Here is a 26158-nt window from a genome sequence, read left to right as displayed (position 1 = left end):
AATATGATGCCACAAGCTTGGCACACCTATCCTTGGCCAGTTTGGCCCATTCCTCTTTGCAGCACCTCTCAAGCTCCATCAGGTTGGATGGTAAGTGTCGGTGCACAGCCATTTTAAGATCTCTCCAGAGATGTTCAATCAGATTCAAGTCTGGGCTCTGGCTGGGCCACTCAAGGACATTCACAGAGTTGTCCTGAAGCCACTCCTTTGATATCTTGGCTGTGTGCTTAGGGTCGTTGTCCTTCTGAAAGATGAACCGTCGCCCCAGTCTGAGGTCAAGAGCGCTCTGGAGCAGGTTTTCATCCAGGATGTCTCTGTACATTGCTGCAGTCGTCTTTCCCTTTATCCTGACTAGTCTCCCAGTTCCCCACAGCATGATGCTGCCACCACCATGCTTCACTGTAGGGATGGTATTGGCCTGGTTTCCTCCAAACGTGACAGCTGGCATTCACACCAAAGAGTTCAATCTTTGTCTCATCAGACCAGAGAATTTTCTTTCTCATGGTCTGAGAGTCCTTCAGGTGCCTTTTGGCAAACTCCAGGCAGGCTGCCATGTGCCTTTTACTAAGGAGTGGCTTCCGTCTGGCCACTCTACCATACAGGCCTGATTGGTGGATTGCTGCAGAGATGTTTGTCCTTCTGGAAGGTTCTCCTCTCTCCACAGAGGACCTCTGGAGCTCTGACAGAGTGACCATCGGGTTCTTGGTCACCTCCCTGACTAAGGTCCTTCTCCCCCAATTGCTCAGTTTAGATGGCCGGCCAGCTCTAGGAAGAGTCCTGGTGGTTTGGAACTTCTTCCACTTACGGATTATGGAGGCCACTGTGCTCATTGGGACCTTCAAAGCAGCAGACATTTTTCTGTAACCTTCCCCAGATTTGTGCCTTGAGACAATCCTGTCTCGGAGGTCTACAGACAACTCCTTTGACTTCATGCTTGGTTTGTGCTCTGACATGAAGTGTCAACTGTGGGACCTTCTATAGACAGGTGTGTGCCTTTCCAAATCAGGTCCAGTCACCTGAATTTACCACAGGTGGACTCCAATGAAGCTGCAGAAACATCTCAAGGATGATCAGGGGAAACAGGAGGCACCTGAGCTCAATTTAGAGCTTCATGGCAAAGGCTGTAAATACTTATGGACATGGGATTTCTCAATGTTTTTATTTTTAATAAATTTGCAAAAACCTCAAGTAAACTTTTTTCACGTTGTCATTATGGGGTGTTGTGTGTAGAATTCTGAGGGAAAAAATGGAATTTGGAATAAGGCTGTAACATAAGAAAACGTGGAAACAGTGATGCGCTGGGAAAACTTTATGGATGCACTGTAAATAGATAGATAGATAGATAGATAGATAGATAGATAGATAGATAGATAGATAGATAGATAGATAGATAGATAGATAGATAGATAGATAGATAGAGTGAAAGGCACTATATAATAGATAAACTGCTCAAGGAACTGAAAGGCAGACATTGAAAACCCAAACCTCCCACTGGTGTCTCTACTGTGATGGACTGGTATGCTGATGTGTGAGGAACAACAGGATGGCGGCCTCATCGTTTGATAGAAATGAAGACCAGCAGCCTACAGAGGGTTGAATTCAAAGACATCCCGTAAATCAAACGGTTGAATGACGCAGCGGCAGGCAGGCAGGCAGGTGCGTCCATTTAGCTGAAATGTCATTGCAGTAGCTCCAAATCGTAGTCGGACATCACAGGTGAGTGGACACAAATGTAAATGTGCTACTCGAGAACTGAAGACGACATCAGGACTGCACACAGCCGGCCTGCACCACGTGGCCGTTAGGCGTTGAGCAATGGCAGCGTGAGGACGTCAGGCCATAGGAGGGGTAGCAGAGAGGTATGATGGGGTGGCTCGTGTGTTCACATGCACTTATTTATAGAAATCTAACCCTGAAACTGGATTAGCAGACGTCCATTTGTCCACCAGTAACCCAGTTATGCGGCCATGTTACGTGGGTTACAGTTTAGGATTGTGTCACCTGCACGTGTGTTTGCTCCACACACACTTTGAGCAGCCAGCCACAGGTAGAAGACGGTGGACACATTTCCCGATGTAGAAGTTAAGGTGATCACGTTGTTCCTCCTCCTGGCTGAAGTGATCCTTTTCAGTATTTCACAAATACTTAGAGACATGCGCTAAGCTCAGGAGCAGCGTTATTGACAGCGTATTAAAAGTAACGTGTGTTACGTAGTCCGATTACTTTTGAAGTCACGAGTAACCTAACACAACGCTTATTTCATTGAAGTGCTATTACCACCATCCCAGAAGCACTCGGGGTAAGGCCAGGTATGCCAGTCCTTAGCAGGGCTCAAGCGTACGGCCAATCAGAAAAGAATGTGCTGCGTGAAATTAGGTAACAAAAACGTGTAGAGAAGGCGTGAGGTTAATGTGAATCGAGCAGTTTGATAAGAGATACGCTGACAGAGTGGGCACTGACCTCTGACCTTATCTACCGCTCACATATGCTGAATGTTCAGGGGCTCAGGGTGAGGATCGAGTTCACTTCACTGTACGTGAAGCACCAAATGTATTTGTAACACATAAGACAATCATCACGGGCTCCACACTTGTTTTTGGATTCACGGCGGCTGATGATGACATCTAACTGTGATTTGCACATTTAAAATGACGCTGCTGCATTTTACATGCAAAAGGAGGAGAACTAAAAACAGGTTTTTGCCTTAACTGGGATGGATGGACAGAACTTTATTTCTCCCCAGGTTACTCCTGTAAACACATGGACTGTAACACAAATGCTGAAAATGAACGAGAAAATGGACTTCAAATCACAGAAATACACTCTGAGAGCCCAAGTGTAGCGGGGGTCTGAACCCACCAAAGCATACGACAACAACATTTATTTCTGTCGCACATTTGCATACAAACAATGAGCTCAAAGTGCTTTACATGATGAAGAAAGAGAATAAAAAACAAAATAAATAAGAATTAAAATAAGGGAACACTAATTAACATAGAATAAGAGTAAGGCCTGATGGGCACGGAGGACAAAAAAAACAAACAAAAAAAACTCTGTGGGGGGTCCGAGACTACAAGACCACCTGACCAGCCCCCTCTAGACATTCTACCTAACATCAGTGACCTCAGTCAGTCCTCAGTGAGTCCTCAGGGCTCTCATGGAAGAACTTGATGATGACAGTCATGGGGACTTCTGGCCTTGTAATCCATCAGTGTGGGGACATCAGTTCAACTGGTGCTTCATTTTGAGTCCTTTACTTTTCATATCCCTGTAATTAATTCCCAACTCAGCCCCACACCGCAGAAATCTGCTCAGACACTGCTGGGTCAGCATGGTGGGCACACGGCCAAATCAACCTGCTTACTGTACAGACTGTGGGTACAGGCCAGCTTGACCCTGGCGAACATCTCATAACCCTTGAAGATGGAGCCTGGGGGTTATATGGACCCTCGACATTCTTCATGTGCCCAAATCAGACCTCCCAGATCATCAAGTTATCTGATAGATTAAAATGAAACTTGGGACAAAGGGCAGCAGGTGTCAGAGAAGGCCAAAGTAGTACCAGCTATCAGGAAGGCTTTACTAAGTGACCAGTCAGACAGCAATAAAGAAATGAAGGGCAGCAAGGGCTTCAGCGCCAGCTCTGCCAACTCCCACAATTCAAAGAGTATAAAGATAACAATAAACAGGGCAACCTACTGTCATGTAGGGCACAGAAGGCCTTGGACTGCACCCATGCCGAGGTGTCGCTGCCATTATCAGCTCTCACTTGCAGGACCACTGGACAGTAGTAAGGGGCGATCACGCTGAAGTTGCACTCAGTCCTGGTCGTGTGGACACAGTTCTCAACGGGTGTCCACTTCGCATCTACGTCATTACTACAAAAAAATAAAAAGCAACAGGATGGGATTAGAAGTAGAGACACGGAATTTCATTTACTCCCAGATGGGAATTTGCCTTTTGAAGGAAGGAAGGAAGGTAGGTTGATATATATGAAAGGCACTATATGATAGATAGATAGATAGATAGATAGATGGATAGATGGATAGATGAAAGGCACTATATGAGATAGATAGATAGATGAAAGGCACTATATGATTGATAGATAGATATAAAAGGCACTATATAATAGATAGATACACACACTGCAGTATAACTAAAAAACGAAGAACATTAAAAACAAACAAAAGTTCCAACTTGGCAGTTACGGTCCCAGTGAGGTGCTATTCAGGTACATTGGCGTTGGCATAAAGGAGCCCCCCAGTCGTGTTTTGTGACCCCGCTCCTGCTGGCTGAAAGTCCTGTGTTAGTGTATCAATGAGCGGTCGAGTAGCATTGTTCATAATGGCACTTAGTTTTGTCTTCATGCTCTCCTCCTCTACTCCCTCCAGGGGGTCCACAGTGTATCCTATTCCTGAGCCTGCCCTTTTCCTCAGTTTGTCGATTTGGTGGTCCTCTGTTGAAGTGATGTTACCGGCCTGGCAAACCACACTGGCCAGAGTTGTAGAAGATGTGCATTAAAGGAGCTCAGTCTCCTAAGGCAGGACAGCCTGCTCTACCCTTTCTTCTCTCGTTTTCTATGCTCCGAGACCAGTCCAACCTGTCATTAACGTGGACCCCCCAATACTTCAATAGTGCACCAGCTCCACATTCCCTCCTTGAATAGAGACTGGACACAGAGGCTCTTTGGTGCAGCACAGATCAATAAGAGTTGCAAACAATTGTCAATGTTCTCCCCCCGACTCCTCTCCACTGTCTTATCCCCCTTATCAATACACCCCATAAGTCCTGTATTTCTCTGATGACTCTGCCGTTGTGGCCCATATCAGGGATGGTCAGGAGGAGGAATATAGGGGTGTGGTGGAAATCTTTGTTGGGTGGTGTGAGCAGAATCATTTACAGCTAAACATCACAAAGACAAAAGAACTGGTGGTGGACTTTAGGAAGCGGGCGCCTCCTCCCACCCGTCATCACTATCAGAGGAGTGGAGGTTGAAGTAGTTGAGGTCTGTAGGTACCTGGGAGTACACATTGACAGTAAACTTGACTGCTCCAAGAACACAGACATAGCCGGCTCTACCTAATGAGGAGGCTTAGGTCGTTTAACCTTCCTCTTGTGTTAGGGTCTGCACCGACCCGTTTTAAATTTTAAATGCATACAAGAATCACATAAATTTGTTTATTGCATCAAGGCTTTTTGACTTTGTCAGGAACCTCTATTTCAACAAAATAAAGCAAAAAAATATATTTTTACTAAATTATAAAATGCTCTGGTTGAAATTATGACCTTTGTGTTGTTAGGGTCGGTTTCAACCCAGTCATGATAATACGATGATAAAGCAATAATTCGAGCCAAAACTGAAATCCTAAGTGCACTGTCAGCTGACACACTGACCACCAGCTCCTCTCCTAATCATGTGAGCTTTCTCATTTTGCATGACTTTCCAGTAGACCTGCACAAAAACAAAACAAACAAAGACGGGGATGTCCAGACATGTGAGGTGAATTCACTCATTTGAGTGGCCATTTGACTTGCAGAGTGCACATTTACAATTTGCAGCATGCAAAAATGAGAAGAAGATTTACAGTGAGCCAAGTTCTGGATCATATTTTTGGTGAAAATGAAGGAGAGGACACAAAGCAGCATAGCGATTCAGATGAGAAGGTTTCTGAGGAGGAAGACAATGTGGAGTATCATCCAGAAGACACAGACACATCTGATGAGTCGGATGAGGAGGTCACTGGTGCTGAAGCTGCTCCTGCTGAAAGATTCAAGTCCAAAAATGGTAAGATCTTTTGGAGCTCAGTACCTCATGATGTACATGGCAGGGCAGCTGCTGCAAATGTCATCAAAATGACCCCTGGAATCACAAGGTTTGCTCTGACCAGAGTCAGTGACATCAAAACATGTTTTGAGCTATTTATGCCATTGTCACTAAAAAGAATCATCATTACTATGACGAACCTTGAAGGAAAAAAAGTCCATGGCGACATGTGGAAAGACATTGATGAGGAATAACTTGATGCTTTCATTGGTGTTCTTCTTCTTGCTGGAGTGTACAGATCCTGCAATGAGGCCACTGATAGTGTATGGGACGCATCAACAGGCAGAAATATTTTCCGGGCAACAATGTCACTTGAGACATTTCAAATGATATCAAGAGTCCTCAGATTTGACAACAGAGACCCCAGAGTGAGATCTGACAAGCTTGGTCCCATCAGGGATGTCTGGGAGAGATGGGTGCAGCTCCTTCCGCTGATGTTCAACCCAGGGCCAGAGGTGACAGTGGATGGACGCCTTGTCCCTTTTCGAGGAAAATGCCCCTTCCGGCAATACACACCCAGTAAGCCAGGGAAATATGGCATAAAAATCTGGGCAGCCTGTGACGCAAGAACCAGCTATGCCTGAAATCTACAGATTTACACAGGCAAAGCTGCGAGTGGCATCCCTGAGAAAAACCAAGGAAAACGTGTGGTCCTCAATATGACCACTGGACTGCAGGGTCACAATATCACTTGTGACAATTTTTTTTACCAGCTATGACCTCGGACAAGAACTTCTCAAGAGGAAACTTACCATGGTGGGAACAGTGAAGAAAAATAAATCTGAGTTGCCTGCTGAAATCTTGCAGGTGAAGGGCAGGGCTCCACTTTCCTCAAACTTTGCTTTTACAGACACCACCACTGTTGTCTCATATTGTCCAAAAAGAAACCGGAATGTGATACTCATGTCTACTCTTCACAAAGACGCAGCTGTATCATCAGGAAGTGACAAAAAGCCGACAATTATCCACAACAAAAACAAAGGAGGAGTGGACAACCTGGACAAGCTGACAGCCACATGCCAGCGAATGACCAGAAGATGGCCAATGGTTCTGTTTTACAACATCCTTGATGTGTCTGCATATAATGCATTTGTGTTGTGGAGCCACATCCACCAAGGGTGGAACTCAACCAAAAAAAACAAGCAGAGACTGTTTCTTGAGGAGTTGGGAAATTCCCTTGTCAAGCCACACATTAGGCGAAGGGAACGGGTGCCCCGAGACCCAGACGCTGCAGCCTTTGTCAGACAGCTGCAGAGCTCACCCAGCACTTCATCCTCACCATCAGCAAAACAGAGAGAATCTGCATCAGCATCCTCCTCAGCCAGCCCTGCCTCAACACCAACCGAAACAGCAACAACCCCAGTCAGGCCGCCTGATTCGAAAAGAAAGAGGTGTCAGGTCTGCCCAAGCAGTAAGGACAGAAAGACAAATGTATTGTGTTTCAACTGCAAGAAATATCTCTGCAAAGAACACTCAAAAACATGCCTCTAAACACACACATACACAAGCATGTTCTTGCACACAGAGGTTTTTACTCTGATTTAGCTTTGTATTAGTTTTAGAACTTGTAATTGATTTCTATTTGTTTGATTTTCTTGATTGGTTTTTGTTTATTTGACCATGCAAATATATATTTTGTGTCATGACCTGTTCTGCTTTTCATTTTTTTCAGTTTATATTAAAGTTCTATTGCTGAAAAAAATATTTTTTTGCCTTTTCTTGATGTAAATATCTATGGGTTGAAATTGACCCGTAACACCATAGATGTCACTTTAGTTATTAATATTAAAATGAAAAAATAAATAAAACAAATTTATTTAAGAGATGTGTTCTATACCCCTCAGTATTAGTCAGGTAACACAAGAACCTTTTATTTATTAATATGATTCTCTTGAGGTTCATTTTACCATTTTTTTAAATTGAAATCAAGGGGTATACTGACAAAAAAAGGCCCAGAGGCCCACACCAAAAGTATTAAAACCAACATTTTCATGGATAAGGTAGCCTAACAAGGTAACCAAGAGATGAGAAACAAATTGGATGATAGCTTATTGTTTTTAGTGTATTTTATAGCTGATTTAATACACGGGTCAAAACCGACCCGTTAACATAAGAGATGATAACAGAAAGCTAACACAAGAGGAAGGTTAATGTATGGAGGAGAATGCTGACAAGGTTTTCTCTCTCTGTGGTGCAGAGTGTGGTGTTTTCTGCAGCTGTGAGTTGGGGCAGGGTGGTGAAGACAGCTGATCACAACACGCTGAACAAGCTGATTAAAAAGGCCAGTTCTGTCCTAGGCGTCAAATTAGAGGATCTGACGGAGGTGTCTGAGAGAAGAATGCTGAAAAAGCTCCTCAGTATCACAGACAACCCCTCTCACCCCATGTATGCCTCCTTGAGGGACCATCAGAGTGCACACAGCAAAAGACTCATTGCCCCCAAATGCAGAAGCGAGCGCCACAGCAGATCTTTTCTACGTGTGCTAATAAGGCTTTATAAGTCCTCTTCGTTCTGCGGGTGATCTTTTTCAGCCTTGATGGTGGTACGTTAGTCCATCCTGTCATCACAAGCGGCTAGCTCATTTAACTCAGGCATAAGTACTAAGTCACTTTTCATAACCTACACTAATAATCTGTATTTAATAATAATCTCTTATATTTTTGTATATTTGCACAATTACTACTTTTCTCTTTTTAAATCTTCATTGCACTATCTTTATTTCTCTTGTTGCACTGAACATGCCAATGACATAAGAGTTTCCCTCGGGATGAATAAAGTTCTTATCTTATTTCTGCCAATCACATGACCTGCTGTGACATTTATAGTCCGAGGTGTCAGACAGGCCTGGTCCTTGTGGAGCTCCACTGTCGCTCACACCAGCTGCAGGCTGCCTGACAGATAGTCCATTATCCAGGACACCAAAGGTCATCCGCATGTGGATCTCTGACTTCACCCCTTACCAAGGATGGTATTGAAGTGCTGGAAAAAATCAAAAAACACCATCCTCACAGTGTGGCCAGCTCTGTCCAGCAGACAGGTAACTGCAGTGGGTCCAGGTGGTCTACCACAAGAGGACTCCTACTGTCCAGGACTAGTCTTTCAAAGGTCCTCATCAGGCCACTGGTCTGCAGTCTAATATTAGGTCAGGAGGCACCTGCCTTTTGTGGAATTGGAACAGCAATGGTACTTTGGCAGCCATAGTGGCAGCATGGCCAGGTTGGTCAGCACAGGCTTTAAGAACTCGAGGACTAACTCCATCTGGTCCCAAAGCTTTTCCAGTGTTCAGCTATGGACAGCCCAGACCGATGGTCACTGGCCATTCCAGTTGACGTGGTTGGACTTGTTGATATAGTAGGGATGGTTTGGGGAGACTGGTCAATGAAAGAAGGTGGAAGTGGGAGGGAAAATCTTTTTAAAAATTGGTTCATGTTGTTAGCTTTGTCCACGTCCTGGATTGCTCGAGTCCAGTAATTATACCCAATCATCTCCTCACATCTTTCATGTTATTCTGAGTGAGTTGGTTTTCTATTTCAGCTTTGTAAGCTTCCTTTCCTTCACTCAGAGCCTTCACTGCCCTGATGGTATTACAGGTTGCCATCTAATAACAGGCTTCTAGCTGGGAATACGGTGAATCAGGCTGTGGTCAGATCTGCCCAAAGGTGCCAGCAGGTTACACTTAGAGACATCATTAACATCTGAATAGAGCAGGAGCAGCTTGTGATTTACATGAGTGGAACATCACACAAGAAGAAAGAAGAGCAGACTTGTGATGGAGCTGGCAGCACCGACACCAGGCCCATCCAGAAGTGCTGATTCATATCGTACCTTTTACTACAAAATAACCAGTCAATAAACACTGGTGCACTGACATGGAAGCAAACAGCAAACCTCAACATGACCAGCGGGCACTTAACGGGATGAGCCAGCAGTCGTGTAGAAATGGGATCAGCACGTTAGGCGCAGAGGACACATCTGAAGATGGCAGCTGGCCTGTCAGCTCATCTTGAAGACAGGCAGTGGCCCAGAGAGGCTGTGCAAAAGGCCCACATCACTGGTGCTGTGAGGCCTCTGCTGACCACCGAGTTGCCCATCTGTTAAAGTGACCACAGCAGTAAGGCCTCCAAAGATGAGGGGAGCTCAAAGCTGAAACCCCAAGCCATGTACTCCACTCCAGGGTCACAGGGGAGACGTTTGTGAAAATCGAGGATTATCTCTGCACGGAATATAAAGGCTGGAGGCAATGATATCATGGTGGCCCCACCTCCATAACACACACGGGATTAAAGGAAACATCCATCCATTGTCTCCCGCTTATCCGAGGTCGGGTCGCGGGGGCAGCAGCTTGAGCAGAGATGCCCAGACTTCCCTCTCCCCGGCCACTTCTTCTAGCTCTTCTGGGAGAATCCCAAGGCGTTCCCAGGCCAGTCGAGAGACATAGTCCCTCCAACGTGTCCTGGGTCTTCCCCGGGGCCTCCTCCCGGTTAGACGTGCCTGGAACACCTCACCAGGGAGGCGTCCAGGAGGCATCCTGATCAGATGCCCGAGCCAAACAGTGAAGCACAATTTATACATTTAAATTAAACTGTAACAGAATAAATATGTAACAAAGAGCAAAAGAAGACAAAACTGAATGAAGGACATAAAACAAGAAGCTTGTCCAAATTCAGGACTGCAGAGCCAACCCAGGCGGCATTGGGTCCCAATTCAGAATGGCCAGTTAACCTGCCTGGCATGTCTTCAAGGACCACTGAGCCCCCATGCCACCTGAAATTAACCCGCAGGTGCATGCTCCCCATTCACACTTACAGCTTATACTCCACGTGATAAGTGACAGGGCCCTGCAGGTCAGGTGACGCATCCCAGTGCAGCACGCTTTTCAAATTCACCGACTTAACGATGACATTCGTGGGTTCCTGTAGCTTGGAGAGACCTGGAGGGGCAGAGAGAGAGAGAGAGAGAGAGAGGGGCAGGTCATTCACTGACATTTATGCCAGTCACTCGTCAACATGTGCCATGTTACAGTTTCACCCAGTGGTGTACATGGCTGTGATGCCACTCAAATTCCACACAACGTATTAATGCTCAATAGTTACACATCATCATCATCATCATCAGGTCAGTGGCCATTTTCTAGGTTTACACAGGCAGGCTGTTTGTCCCTCATTCTCCATGGGCTCCGTGGTCCTTACTGATATACAAGTGTTGTCATCTCTGCCTGTAGTCATAATGCTTTGTGTTTAATTAGTGTACAAACATTCTGAAAATGTGAGATTAATGATAAGAACTTAATATTTGCATTACTAGACTTCTTATCTTCTTCTATAATACGCTAGCGTGACTGTCCAGGATTTTAGGTCACCTGTAGCTCACAAACCGTTTGGCCGGTTGACCTGACATTTGGTACTCATTTACTACGTGACGTCTACTGTCTGCTTTCGGGGTGATGATTGACCTCTGAAGTTATTCTTCTTTTTATTTCATTTTATTGTAGAATCAACTCTTGGCAGCAGCCAGCAGGGTGGTGCATGCATACGGGCGCCGTTCTCATCCCTACCATCTTCACCATCACTTCCCCTACCTCTTCATCTCTTAAATCATTCTTGAGGCCAGTTCAAGTGAAAAATGAAAGAAAACGTACTAAGGAACTGCAACAGAAACACCGACGTCATCACTTTTAACGCAAACAGAAAGAAGAGAAGAAGCGGGCAGCTATGGTGGAGGAAAGAAGAGCCGCTCAGGAAGGAACAAGCGCATCTGAGCAAACGAATGATAAACAGGGAGAAAGAAAGAGGATGACAACTAGAAGTCGAGCGTATTCACTGAACGTTGTCGTTACGGCAGTGCATGCGCCATTACTGGTTTGTTATAAATGTTGTGGTGTGTAACATTTAGCGTTTTAGCAACAAGCAGTGACGTTCACCTCATTAATGGAGACTCCCTTCATTTTCTATCTTTTACATTCTAACATCCTTCTTCACACAGGTGCTTGTTAAAAAAAAAAACACTGATAGTGTGCAACCGGAAAAGAGCCGACCAGTGACACCACTGGGACAGAACTCAACATCCCAAGAAGCCCTGGGGCGGTTAGGGCATGGCCTGTCCACACATGGCGTGGCTCTTGAAGTTTCGAGTTTGGCGGACGCCTCAGTTCTAGACGAGTGGCTGACCAGTCGCCTGCTCTTTGTTTAAATGGCTCCGTTGTGTCACGTCGTGATTTTTCAGAGCACCCACGTGAGAGAGCACTTTTTGCTTTTAGAAGATAGAAAAATGTGAGCGTCCCCTCTGAGACCAGACAATGATGTTCACTTAAATCAGGGCTGGCACCAAGACAAAATCAGGGGGTTCAATTCTGATGGGGTGCCGAGACTACCCAGGTGGAGTTTTACCTTCACTTTCGTCTATCTGATAAACCGCTCAGTAATGATGAATGCTCACGACAAACGTTTAGCATTAATAAAATCTGCTCAAGTCTTTAAATGATACTTCATTGTGCTTTTAATTACCTCTCGTCAAATTAAACACAATAAGAACTTCTCCAACGTTCACCTTCCTTTACAAATTCAGTATATTGAAATAACCCAAGGTGTGGTGAAGAAATGACACTCACAGGAGGACGGCACCTTAGTTCAGTTGTGACGAGGACTCACGTTAACCCCTGTGATTGGCCCACGGCAACAGCTAAAGTGGGCACCAGTTCTGCCCCTGTGTACTGGCAGTTACCACCTCACTTTGCTCCACAGGCAAGCCATATTTAGAAACACAATCTGTAATTTCATTGTGCTGTCGGACCTCCAAAGGGTCCACAACCTGCACTCCACAATGTGTCTCAGCGAGTTGTCAGACGTCCCTCAGGCTATCTAACATTCACAGTGATGGCATTTCTCATTCCGACCTTCTTTTCTGGTCCAGCCTATCCGGTTGCTCAGCTCAGCTCCTGGCCCCACCCACGGCTCCACCCCCTTGCAGTTCCTCTCCTGTGTGTTCCCTCACAGGTTGCTGCAGTGGCTGTAAATGTTAATAAATGTGCGACAGGAGGAACATTCATTTGTGAGGAGACACTCGACTCACCTAAACATCAAGTCAAATCGATACTAGGCGCTGACGGGCGAACAATAAGAAATCACCACAAGAGACTTTTCCAAACTTATTCCTTCTTGCACCTTTAAAATAGGAAATGGAGTCAGAATGAGAATCAAACGGACGAGTGGTCACACTGCACTGAAAGTCAAGGATGTGAAGGCCCTCAGAAATCTCTTTATCCAAAACGGAGGGGGTGCTGTCCTGTTTAATCTCAGAGATCACCCATTTGGGCTTGTGTATCCAGCAGGGGGCGCTAGCTCCCTTGTTGGAAGGAGTTCTTTTAAAATTGCGGCGTGTTACATAACCCAAATCTATACAGATAGGATATAAAAAGGTGACCCCCCCCCCTTAAGAAATCACGTAGGAGACATAACTTTGCTTTCTTTAGTGACGGATTACACTGCATAACAGATGAAGGAAGCCAATGGCAAGAACCCAATTTGGAAGCGGGGGCCCGACGTGTCGAGTCTGCCATTTCTGTCGCTGCATTGGAAGGATTTTCCCGATCAGATGACGTTATCTCCCCTCCGTCCGTCGGCTTCAAAGGTGTGCCACTCAGTGTGCCAAGGCTTTCTACTCCTCCTTCACGTGCAGACCCCAACACTTCCAAACAAGGCACAGAGGAGAGAGTCATGCCAACTTTGACACACAGAAACAGAATACGATGCCCATTTCACAGTTGTCCCTAACATGTCTCGTCTTAAAATGCTTGCCTAGCAGTTCTTATGTGGTGAACCCCTGTGCTAAATCTGGCTCTGTGTCACCTGTGCACGTGAGTAGAAAATGACAGATTTAATAATAATAATAATTATTCTTTGCATTTATATTGCGCTTTTCTTACTAGTCAAAGCGCTCAGCAATTGCAGGTTCAGGGCCCAACAGAGCAGAGTCCCTACTGGCACTTACGGGAGTCGAACCGGTGACCTCCCGATTGCCAGTGCAGATCCCTAACCTCAGAGCCACCACTCCGCTGATTTATAAAACAGAAGAGGACAGTGACATATTAAACTTACGTTACAGCTTGTGATTAATATTAATGAAAGCTCAAAGCATGAAGGAACTCAAATGATACACACATTCCACTCTGGCAGGTCTGGCAGGTCCTCCTATCTGTGCCTGCAATACTAGGCCATCATCCTTAAACTGCTACTTCACTGCCATGTGGAGTCCTCCGACTCTGGAGCCAACAGTGCCAGTCCTGAACTCTCCATACAGACCCACCAGCACGAGGCGCTTGGCCAGTATGGCCAAATAATCCAAATAAAGTGGAGTGAAGTGGGGAGAGCATGCAGGCAATACACAGATGATGATCAGGTGGGCGACATCTTTAATAAGAAAGGTGACCCTGTAGTTTTACAATCTGATTTGGGTATGTGGACTGTGTGGCGGACAGCCGACGGGTCCCATGCCCGGCAGGGACGCCCCCTGCTGCTTATGTTTCGGGGGAGCAGCCATGGACAGCTCAGTACCTCCCCAGGGTCGCTTGGTGGCAGCCTCCCTGGCCAACGGTGATTCCCCAACCTCCCGCAGGCCTCCATGGGAGATGGAGTCCTCCACTGCCTGGTTGGGGCTCGGGGTGGCCACTAGGGGGGGCTGGCTCCTTCCAACAGTCTGGCTGGACGACTCTTCGGCCCCACCTGGAAGTGCAGTTAGGACCAGGTGGTCAAGCACCTGGAAAGCTTCTGGGTGGGCTATAAAAAGGGCCAGCCACCACCACTTGAGGAGCCAGGCTCAGGAGGAGGAGGACTACGCTTGCGGAGGAGTGGTGGGAGAGGAGAAAGGATTGTTGTGTTGTGTTGGGATAGTGCTTTATGGACTGTGTATTGCCTGTGGGTCACGGGGAAGATGTGTGCCCACGGGTGAAGAAAATAAATGTGTCTTTAGTTTATACGTGCCTCTGTGTCCATCTGTGCCGGGTCGGGCGCCTATATAGTGCCTTTGTTACAACAGATATAAAGAAAAGGATGGGTGGTGACACCATGAACAAGTGGGCCTGCGGCCTGACTCCTGCCAAGTGACCAGGCGGCACTTCCCATGATGCTCGCTGCACCCTGTAAAACAGCATGGGAGTGTGAAGGTTCAGGCACTGCAGTGAAAGCCCCAAGGCTGCCAGCTCAACTGCTGCCTCTGCCTCACCGTGTGACCCCGAGCGCGTCCCTTAAGCTCTTCACATAATAAAAGATGGTGCGAGTGTGCGTGTGTGCAGAGCGGGCTCTGTGCGCAACTGGCATCCTGCCATGTGTCCAATGCAAACAGGACTGGCGAGTTCTCACAATGGAGGGAGGTGCAGTGCAAGGATTTCGTCACCTCAGTTCCTGAGCACTCCAGAGAGAGACAGCGTGACAAGCAGCACGTCACCACCCTCCTCTGCCATATCAGTAGGTATTTCTGAGGCCTCCATAGCAACAACCGCAATCAACTTTCAGGTTATAAATACCACATGGGTATTCAGAGGTGACTCGTCCCAGTTTGTCCCCTCCCAGGTGACCGGCTGTGTATGGCGCTCAGGGCCTGTGCGGAGTGATGACTGAAGGGAACTGAAATGGCCCGAATGTTGGACAGGTGGTCTGGCTTACTGCACCCGACGGGCTTCAGTGGGCTCGACGAGTTTACATGGCAGTGGTGTGAAGGCCTGCGATTGCATTACAAAGCCCACTGGCTGCCAGTTTAATATCGGATCACTTAACACACCAAGCCTTTTGGCATGCGGCCCTGGTGGGATTACCAAACTGGGGCCCATTTTACTCGCCCACGTTTTTCCTGATGTCACTTTTCCCGTTGCACCCGTTTTCCACAATGGAGGGTCGACCTTCTAGCTACGAGGCATTTACTTCATACACATTTGGCCAGGCAGGATTAAGACCTCCAGGGGGATGAGCCCACCTCACCTTGACACAAACGCGTATCCTCACACATGATGAAAATATACCAAGAATAATCAGGAAAGAGCATCACTGGGACAAGGCTACCAGGTCTAGAAATGCTGCCATCTGTCGTCTTTTCTTTTGTCTGTGGACCCCTCTGAACTGGGGTCAGGTGGTCATCCTCTCGCATGCTAAAAGATTGACTGACGTAGCTTTGGTGTCAAAGGGCTTCCTGGTGTAAAACGTCTGCTCTGATATTTCAAAACCTGGGGGGCAGTTTGTCAACCTGGGCGACCCCAAAACAGGGCACTTTAACTGGCACCCCTGTGGAGTTTGCTTTCTTAATTTACCCCAAATATTGACAATCAATGACGGGCAGTGCTGAATGGTAAAGGACGGTAGAGTGCAGTTCTGGGGGGTCCCCTGTGGCTGTGGGCTTCTACTCCAACTGATTTCTCAACCAGTCCACCATTTTTACTTTTATTTGATGTCATTGTTTGCCAAAAAATGTGCAGATCCAACGTCCAACTTCCCTTGTGCTTTAGCCAATCAGAATAACAGAATCACTTTTTACTTTAACTTCATGATTTCTCCATCCCACAAAAGCAGACCCAAAATAAACGGACAGACAGCTAAATGATAAGACATAAGATAATTAAGACTTCGATGGCCTCCCACCTCCACATGGAGAAGACACCCGCTGTACTCCATTAATGTGGGGAGTGACATCCTTTACAACGCCGGCAACTCTGTGATGGCCAGTGTGGTGTGCCGGTCAGTCAAGTAACATCACGTCAAGAGAGGCCCAGCAGATTAACAAGGGGGGCTCAGTTACAGGACACCCTCTTGGGTTGCTGAAGGAGGGAGCAGAGAATGGAGAAAACCTGACAACCAAGTGCTTTGAGAGGCTGGTGGTAGAACACATCAAGGACATCATCCCTGACAGTCTGGACCCCCTCCAGTTTGCCTACTGCTGCAACAGGTCCACTGTGGGTGCCATCTCCATAACACTTCACGCCACCCTGTCTCATCTGGAGAACAAGAACTGTTATGCCAGGCTGCTGTTTGTGGACTACAGCTCTGTGTTTATCACCGTCACTCCATCCCAGCTCATCGCTACACTCCTGGATCTGCGGCTTAGCTCTTCACTGTGCAACTGGGTACTGGACTTCCTCACCGGAAGACCTCAGCAAGTGCATATTGGTGGAAAAACCTCCTCCATCATCACCATCAACACTGGGACCCCGCAGGGCAGCATGCTGAGCCCCCTGCTTTACTCTCTCTACACACATGACTGCGTAGCTAAGTACAGCTCTAATGCCATCCTCAAGTTTGCTGACGACACCACTGTAGTAGGTCTGATCAGCGAGGATGATGAGACGGCCTACAGGGAGGTGGTCAGACTCCTGGCAGAATGGTGTCAGGACAACAAACTCACCCTCAACGTTAGCAAAACTAAGGAGACAATTGTGGATTTCCGCAAACAGGCAACAGAGCACAGCACCATCTACATCGGAGGTCAGGCTGTGGAGCAGGTCAGCAGCTTTAGGTTCCTCGGAGTCACCCTCACTGATGACCTGAAATGGTCAAGTCACACTGCGGCAGTAGTCAAGAAAGCCCAACAACGCCTCTACTCCCTCAGGAAACTGAGTAAGGCCCGGATGTCTCCCACAACCCTGTGCAGATCCTACAGGTGGACTGTGGAGTCCATCCTGACAGGACACATCACCTCCTGGTACAGCAACTGCTCACAGCTCTACAGCGGGTGGTGAACACAGCACAGCAGATCACGGGCACACAGCTCCCTGCGATCCATGACATCCACACTACATGCTGTCTCAGGAAAGTGACCGTATCAGGCGGGACCCCCGCCACCCTGCACTGTCACTTTCACCCTCCTCCCATCTGGACGCACACCTCCAGGTTCAGGAACAGTTTCTACCCAACTGCAGTCAGACTCGTGAACAGTCAGTAACCTTGTGTCACCTCCACTGCTGCCTGCACTTAGACTTCTGCCACTGTCTCTGTTTATTCCTAAGATTCTGGTTTGGTTTATTTAATTATTTATATTCATTTACTGATTGTGTGTCGGGTTTTATTTTTGTCTATGTTCACTGTCTGTGGGGGGGGGGGGGGGGGGGGGGGCACATGCAAGCAAGCATTTCACTGTACATGGGACCTGCACACATGACAATAAGGAATTGAATACGACCAACGCTGGCCCTCATCGTCTCCCTGAGGCACCAACAAGGAGGACTCAAGAAACACGACTAGCACTTCTTCATACTAAACGGCACAACGCCTTTATAGCGCCTCGCTGCGACTTCAGCCAAGTTGGGGCTCTTCTCTCATTGTAGTAATTGTTGTGTTTTGTTTAATTATTTATTTACTGAGCCTCCCTCTTGGGATGAATAAAGTCATTTGTTAGCCAGATAAGTCACTTTCAGAACTAGAAAACATAGCTGGCAGTTTAAAAGTTATTTTTATGTGCAAATAATTCATCTGTGATTGCCACGACTCTGATGTGTCTCTCTATAAGGTTCTTACTAAGAGGAGGAACTGAAATCCCAACAACAAAACTCACACTCCATCCAGGAAAATGTTACAAATCACCCATCTGTCTGTCTGTCTGCCTGCCCGCCCGTCCGTCCGTCCGTCTGCTTGCCCGTCTCTGCCTGCCCACCCACCTGCCTGCCCGCCCGCCCGTCCATCTGTCTACCCACCCGTCCCCTTGTCAACACGACTGCACGACACTGTAATGTGAGTGGCCTTTGAGACTTGGGTGCTTTGTTTGAACATATGAGACTATTAGGATAGCGGACTGGATCAAAGAACTGGCTAAATCAGCGGTTCTCAAACTGTGGGGTGCGCCCGAAGTAACAATAAAGGGGGCGCAAATGTTGCCATATATGGCATAATTTCACTATTCGTTGGGAAATTTTAAACTTGTAGCGGTGTATCGGCAGCAAAAAATATAGGAATAAATTTTATTAGGGTTTCAAAAAAATGTTAGGGGGCCGCGATTAAAACTGTTATGAAAACTCAGGTCGCAAATACTTAAAGGTTAATAAATGCTGAGCTAAATGAAAAAACACAGCCACGGGAACATATCTGGCACACAGTAACAAGGGCAGCGCTGCCTTTTTGGTGAAACGTGTGGCAGAGGCGGCGTTGATAAAACCAAAAACACATCACAATTCAACATACCAAAGTACTGTAAAGAAACAATCAAATATGTGCCAGCATGTCATTTTAAAGTTGTGAAGCAACCGGAAAGGTCTGTGTAAAGTCATAAAACAGAAAGAAATCCAAATGAGTCCAATCTCCAAAGAGATATCTGGAGAATTACAGCACAATCACCTGAAGAAGCGACCTGAGCTGCCCTGACAGCTGGCATATCGTAATCCACTCAGGTAGCCAATAAAAGGCGTCATTTAGTTTGACACCTCATTGCAAGCAAAACTCAAACAAAAGCAGAAAAAGTCCAGGGGCCTCACTTATAGGACTCAAAATGTGTGTGTGTGTGTGTGTGCTCACCACGAGGTGGACTGTCGTCCTGTTGTCTCTCTCTGCACTCACCTTACCCTCAATAAGCAGCTTATGACGATGGATGGACAGACACCTGTAAATGTGACACTCAAGAAATGTCCTACACTTCTACTAGAAAAAGAAACTTCAGGCGAATTCTGAGGGAAGTGAAGTGAAGTGAAGTACGCTTTGTAATAGCAGCACACCCCAAGAATACGTGTTTGGGGTCTTCAGTGATTTGAAGAAATTCCAAAGTATTTTTATTTTTGTTCAAACATGAAATGTTTCCTTTTTTAAGGGAATAATCCAAACAAGAACGGCACTTTTGTATATGCTTTTTGAATCGAGGACAGGACTACTGACCCACAATTGGGGGGACAGGCAGATATCCATCCATTCATCCATTATCCAGCCAACTATATCCTATCTACAGGGTCACGGGGGTCTGCTGGAGCCACTCCCAGCCAACACAGGGCGCAAGGCAGGAAACAAACCCTGGGCAGGGCACCACCCAACCGCAGGGCACACACACACACACACACACACAAAGCACAATTTAGGATTGCTAATCCACCTAACCTGCACATCTTTGGACTGTGGGAGGAAACCCACGCAGACACGGGGAGAACATGCAAACTCCACACAGGGAGGACTCGGGAAGTGAACCTGAGTCTCCTAACTGTGAGGCAGCAGCGCTACCCACTGCGCCACTGTGCCACCTGACAGGCAGATATTCAATTCAAAAATTCACTCCTATGTTTCTCGCACCTGAAACCCTTCACCTGCGTCCTTGACCCAATACCAACAAGTTTTTTCAAAGAAGTATCGGGCGTGCTTATTGATAATGTTCTTGACATAGTAAATTCGTCATTAGATACGGGGGTCTTCCCAGACTGTCTTAAGACTGCGGTAGTTAAACCCCTAGTTAAGAAAAATAATCTCGACCCCTCTGCTTTTGAAAATTATAGACCCATCTCTAACCTGCCTTTCTTAAGTAAAATTCTAGAGAAGGCAGTCATTATACAGTTAAATGAGCACCTCAATAAACCTGCTATTCTTGATAAATTTCAGTCAGGTTTTAGAACAAATCACAGCACAGAAACTGCACTCGTTAAAGTAGTAAATGACTTGCGGGTAAATGCAGACAGAGGCCATTTATCTGTTCTCATCCTCTTAGATCTGAGTGCCACATTTGACACCATTGATCACAATATTCTTAGAAATCGCCTTAGTCAATGGGTGGGCCTCTCTGGCAGTGTCTTAAATTGGTTTGAATCCTACCTGGCAGGGAGAAAATTCTTTGTTAGTTGTGCTAATTACAACTCAAAGACACATGATATCCTATATGGTGGTCCACAAGGCTCTATCCTGGGTCCGCTGCTCTTCTCAATCTACATACTTCCATTAAGTCAGATTATCTCAGGGCACAACGTGAGCCACCACAGCTATGCTGATGACACACAGCTGTATTTATCAATAGCACCTGATGACCCCAATTCTCTTGATTCGCTAACACAATGTCTAACTTGTATCTCAGAATGGATGAATAGTAACTTTCTCAAATTAAATAAAGAGAAAACTGAAATCTTAGTGATTGGCAATAATGGATACAATGAGGCTATTAGAAATAAACTGGATACATTAGGATTAAAAGTTGGAGGTAAAAAGCTTAGGGGTAACCGTTGACTGTAATCTGAATTTTAAATCACATATTAATCAGATCACTAGGACAGCATTTTTTCACTTAAGAAACATAGCAAAAGTTAGACCTCTTATATCATTGAAAGATGCTGAGAAATTAGTTCACGCGTTTGTTTTCAGTCGACTAGATTACTGTAACGCACTCCTCTCAGGACTACCCAAAAAAGACATAAATTGTTTGCAACAAGTGCAGAATGCAGCTGCTAGAATCCTTACCAGGAAAAGAAAATCCGAGCACATCTCTCCAGTTTTGATGTCACTACACTGGTTACCTGTGTCATTCAGGATTGACTTTAAAATTCTGTTTATGGTTTATAAAGCCTTAAATAATCTCACCCCGGCTTATATATCGGAATGTCTGACACCTTATATTCCAAATCGTAACCTCAGATCCTCAACTGAGTGTCTCCTTAGAATTCCAAGATCTAAACTTAAAGGAAGTGGTGAGGCGGGTGACCTTCTGCTGTTATGCACCTAAAATCTGGAATAGCCTACCAGTAGGAATTCACCAGTGGAGCACTTTAAAAAACTACTGAAAACACATTACTGTAACATGGCCTTCTCATAACTTCACTGTCATTTAATCCTGATACTCTGTATATCCAATTCATTATAACTATTCATGGTGGCTCTAAAATTTGTACTAACCGCTACTCTCTCTTCTGTTACTTTTTCCGGTTTCTTTGTCATGGCGGCTTGCACCACCACCATCTACCCAAAGCACCGTGATGTTCCAACATTGATGGATTAAAAGCCAGAAGTCTGCATGACCATCACCATCAAGTCCTTCCGTGAGAGCCCTAACTACAAAGAGGACTATTTCATTTATGTTAGGTAGAATGCCCAGAGGGGACTGGGTGGTCTCGTGGCCTCGGACCCCCTGCAGATTTTATTTTTTTCTCCAGCCTTCTGGAGTTGTTTTTTTGTTTTTTCTGTCCCCCTGGCCATCGGACCTTACTCTTTTTTTTATGTTAACTAATGTTGCCTTATTTTAATTTCTTATGTTGTTATATTTTTTTTTATTTACTGTTCTTCTTTATGTAAAGCACTTTGAGCTACTTTTTTGTATGAAACTGTGCTGTACAAATAAATATTATTATTACTATTATGAGGATTTAGGTTTCTCATTTACAAGGTGCACTGATTTCCCCTCATGTTTCTATTTAACAATATTAAAAATCTTTAATAATAACTTTAGTCTCCAATGTCTTGATTCTATCATAAACTTCTGTTCTCTCTATTTTACAATGTAACATAACACTAAACATTGTTCTCGGCCACCACTACCAACCATGGAGTTAGTAGCATACAACAATGGCAGATCTACGGTACGTTAAAGATAATCGCCACTAAAACTTCTCCTGCCTCTCGCTGGAAATCTCCCGATTTCTTTTCCCCTTCTGTCAGGAAGTCTTCCCTTTTAAGTCCAATCATTTTGGAGTTGCCAATGGCATCTGCCCACGAGGCACATGGCTCCAATATTGTTACAATGGTGGTCCAGCTGGCCTGGACGTGGTCACCACCTCATTCATGAGCTGCCCACCTTCTTAACGCTACTGGTGCGCCCGCCTCACTTGCTACTCCTCCATTATCTTTCAGTTTTTGCTCTCAGTGCTAACAGGTTGTGCTGTGGGGTGGGAGCCGCGCTTTGGGTTTTACTTTATTGTAATTGTTGCCAGAATGGCTTTTGTTTCCCTTTAAAGTGTTTTGATGATTTTTCATTTTTTGGCTGTGGTCTCCCTTTCTTTAATTCCCCCTTTCCTATGTGGTTAGCTCCCCTCATTATATCCAAATGCTGGGGATGAGCAATGCACAGGACAGCCAGCATCGAATGACAAAGGGGAGCCACAACTTGGGCACCAGATTCACCTGTCCACTCATCAAGAGGCCTCAACGCTTTCTACAAAGGACCAGAGCAGTGACAATGGCTGCAAAGTCACCGCTCCCCTCTTTAGCATCAAATCTTGATGGCACCCGTGTCCACACCATGCACTGCTCACTGTCACCATTCAGATAGGGGCCTGTGGTGTCGTAGTTAAGGCAAACCCTGCTATTGACACTGTGTGACCACGAGCAAGTCACTTCACCTGCCAGAATTCCAAACCAACACCGAAATGAAACCAGTGGTACCGGGAATATTGTAAGTCACTAGGATAAAAGGCATCAACCAAACAAATAAATGAAGTCACAATGAAGAGAGCAAACCCTACAAAAATTGGTGGATTAAAATGGAAACAGCAAAATAAACTTCAACCATCCATCCATTTTCCAACCCGCTGAATCCGAACACAGGGTCACAGGGGTCTGCTGGAGCCAATCCCAGCCAACACAGGGCACAAGGCAGGAACCAATTCCGGGCAGGGTGCCAACCCACCGCAGGACACACACAAACACACCCACACACTAGGGCCAATTTAGAATCGCCAATCCACCTAACCTGGACTGTGGGAGGAAACCGGAGCGCCCGGAGGAAACCCACGCAGACACGGGGACCCGGGAAGCGAACCCAGGTCTCCTAACTACAAGGCAGCAGCGCTAGCCACTGCGCCACCGTGCCACCCGCGCAAAATAAACTTATCAATTTAAAGTAATTGCATTGAATACAAATATGTCATCGGTGGATGCAACGGCCCAAAGGCATGTGGATTGGGTGAGCTGGTGTGGTGGTATGTGTGTGACTGCCATCCTGCCCAGCCTTGCACTCTCCGTTTGCTGGGATCAGTTCCTGTGCCCCTGCCGTGGAAAAACCAGCTAATTAAAATGGATGGATGACTAGACAGTGACACCAGGTCCAAGTAAGAATGACACACTGCTTGTGAAACTGGTCGAAGTAAAAACTGAATTCACACCCATTCAACATTTTTAACCAAATTCAGAAAAGAATTACCATAACCTGATGTTTCTGGCTTGATACAAAACAGCAGCTTGATTACATGAAGAATTTCCCCTTCGGCAAATCCAGTGTTGATTATCGAAGTCATAAGGGCCAAATAAATAAATAAAGTATCTATCTATCTATCTAAACAAAAACCTCCAGACCACCGCCTTGTCCCTAAACATCCCTGGCGTATTTCCCGTTCAACTGTAAATTCTGCTGGTTTCGCTCTATAAAGTGTCTCCCCTATGAGGGCTCGTTTATCAAGTGATCAGTCCGCACATTTCCTAACGCCGCCTCCCGTAGCCCCCGTTTCAGCCCTCACAGACCGCAGTGTCCTCCGCTGAAACCCACAGATTCGGCCGGTGTCCTTCTGAAAAGTGTCGCCGATCGTCGTGCCTCACGGCCCTGGTTAATCTCCACCAAGATGCCGTCGGCGCTGAAATGAGGAAGTTCCGACCGGGAAAAGCTGAACGCGACAGACGCCGAGCGAGACTTGGTACGTAAAGAGCCATTCCTCCCACTTCACACTCTCATAATTCCAAAAAAAAAGGTTTACCTCGAAAAGTTTCATTGACAAGCAGCAATATCCAGAAAACTGACTTCGACGCCATCTTCGCTCAGTTCCACAGGGATTCTTCGTCCTCCTTGATTTCCATTCTCTAGAAAACTTTCCCAGATACGAGCCGAGCCAACCCGCTCTCCGCCTTCAATGCCTACCTGCCTGCCTCAGTAACGCCGCGCAGGCGTAGCACACATGCGCAGTCAGACAGGCGCACGCGCACTGCCTCCTTGGGAATTCCCTCCCGCTCTGGGATTTCAGGCTCGGTAAATCCGAGGACTTTCAGACGAAACTCGTGAGACGGCGCAGCGCCAAACACTGGAGATGAAAAAGTAAAAGAAGACAAAATGAGTGACAGTTAGAATTAGGAACAACTTCAGGATCTGGCGTCATAATCATCATCACCATCATAACTGTGGGTATGACATTCCATTTGAATATGTGAGGCTGAGTTAAAGAAAACGAGGAACAGCAATAAAAATATCCGGGTCAGCTCGAGAGCCCCTCAGAGCGCTTTACACTGTTAATGTGCTACTTTTTAAATTTTATTATATGGTGACGCAGTGGGTAGTGCTGCTGCCTCGCATTAAGGAGACCCGTCTGGGTTCACTTCCCGAGTCCTCCATGCGTGGAGTTTGCATGTTCTCCCCGTGTCTGCGTGGGTTTTCTCCCACAGTCCAAAGACATGCAGGTTAGGTGGATTGGCGATCCTAAATTGTGTTTGGCGTGTGAGTGGGTGTGTGCCCTGCGGTGCGCTGGCGCCCTGCCCAGGGGTTTGTTTCCTGCCTTGTGCCCTGTGTTGGCTGGAATTGGCTCCAGCAGACCCCCGTGACCCGGTGTTAGGATATAGTGGGCTGGATAATTGATGGATGGATGGATGGATATAGTGCCTTTCTGAATATACTGAATGTGTTACATAGTGTTCTATCTATCTATCTATCTATCTATCTATCTATCTATCTATCTATCTATCTATCGTGCCTTTCATATCTATTGTATTTCAGATCTCAGATTGATCATATAGTGACTTTCACAGCTATCATTCTTTTATATAATAACTTTCACATCTATCATATAGCGCCTTTCACATCTCTGTTACAATACGCCTTTCATATCTATCTGTCTACATGCAGTGCACTACACATCTATTATATAGTGCCTTTGTCATCAATATATCTGTCTAACTGCAATGGCCTTGCACCCTCTGCCAGCTGGGATAGGCTCCAATACCCCCACTACCCTGGTCTGGATTAAGCAGATTAGAAAATGACAATGCCATATCTGTCTATGCTGTATCTATTATATAGTGCCTTTCACATCGATTTATCAAATCTTTCTTTCATATAGTGCTTTTCACATCTCTCTGTCTGTGTGTTTTCAGATTCTGCATTTTATCCTTACAGTTTGGTGCCAAGCAGCCCTCAACAGGCCAACATGTTTCTCCATTCACTCACTTGCACCACTCTCTGACTTACTGGGTGAACTGGGCACCTGTATCTGGGATTTGTGAAGCAGCCAGTGCCCCCCATACGCAGTCCCCATTGACATTCAATACCACACAGATGGCACCCAAGACAAGAGTTGAACCCATGACCCTGAGGCTAGGAGGTGGCCTCACTACCCACCATTCATTGTTTAAATGGTCCAAGATGGGAAACGTGGCGTAAGACACAGCCTAACCGATTCAGTGGCTGAACAGTATGAGAAGCACAAAATAATGGACT

At 46.1% G+C, this 26158-nt stretch overlaps 1 protein-coding gene across 2 annotated transcripts in view; it reads right to left on the bottom strand.

The window, feature by feature from the left end:
• Positions 1-26158, bottom strand: part of LOC114641486 (interleukin-10 receptor subunit beta-like) — a 38340-nt gene that overhangs the window by 6632 nt on the left and 5550 nt on the right. For both annotated transcript variants that reach the window (XM_028790524.2, XM_051926365.1), the window contains exons 2-4: positions 24432-24752; positions 10631-10754; positions 3700-3878 (exon numbers count right to left, since the gene is read on the bottom strand). In XM_028790524.2, the coding sequence (XP_028646357.1) occupies positions 3700-3878; positions 10631-10754; positions 24432-24486 (358 nt within the window). In that variant the 5' untranslated portion in view covers positions 24487-24752. The remainder of the gene's footprint in view (positions 1-3699; positions 3879-10630; positions 10755-24431; positions 24753-26158) is intronic.

This window comes from Erpetoichthys calabaricus, chromosome 4, assembly GCF_900747795.2.
Source record: "Erpetoichthys calabaricus chromosome 4, fErpCal1.3, whole genome shotgun sequence".
In the NCBI taxonomy this organism is placed as follows: domain Eukaryota; kingdom Metazoa; phylum Chordata; class Cladistia; order Polypteriformes; family Polypteridae; genus Erpetoichthys; species Erpetoichthys calabaricus.
This window is presented reverse-complemented; position numbering and strand designations above follow the sequence as displayed.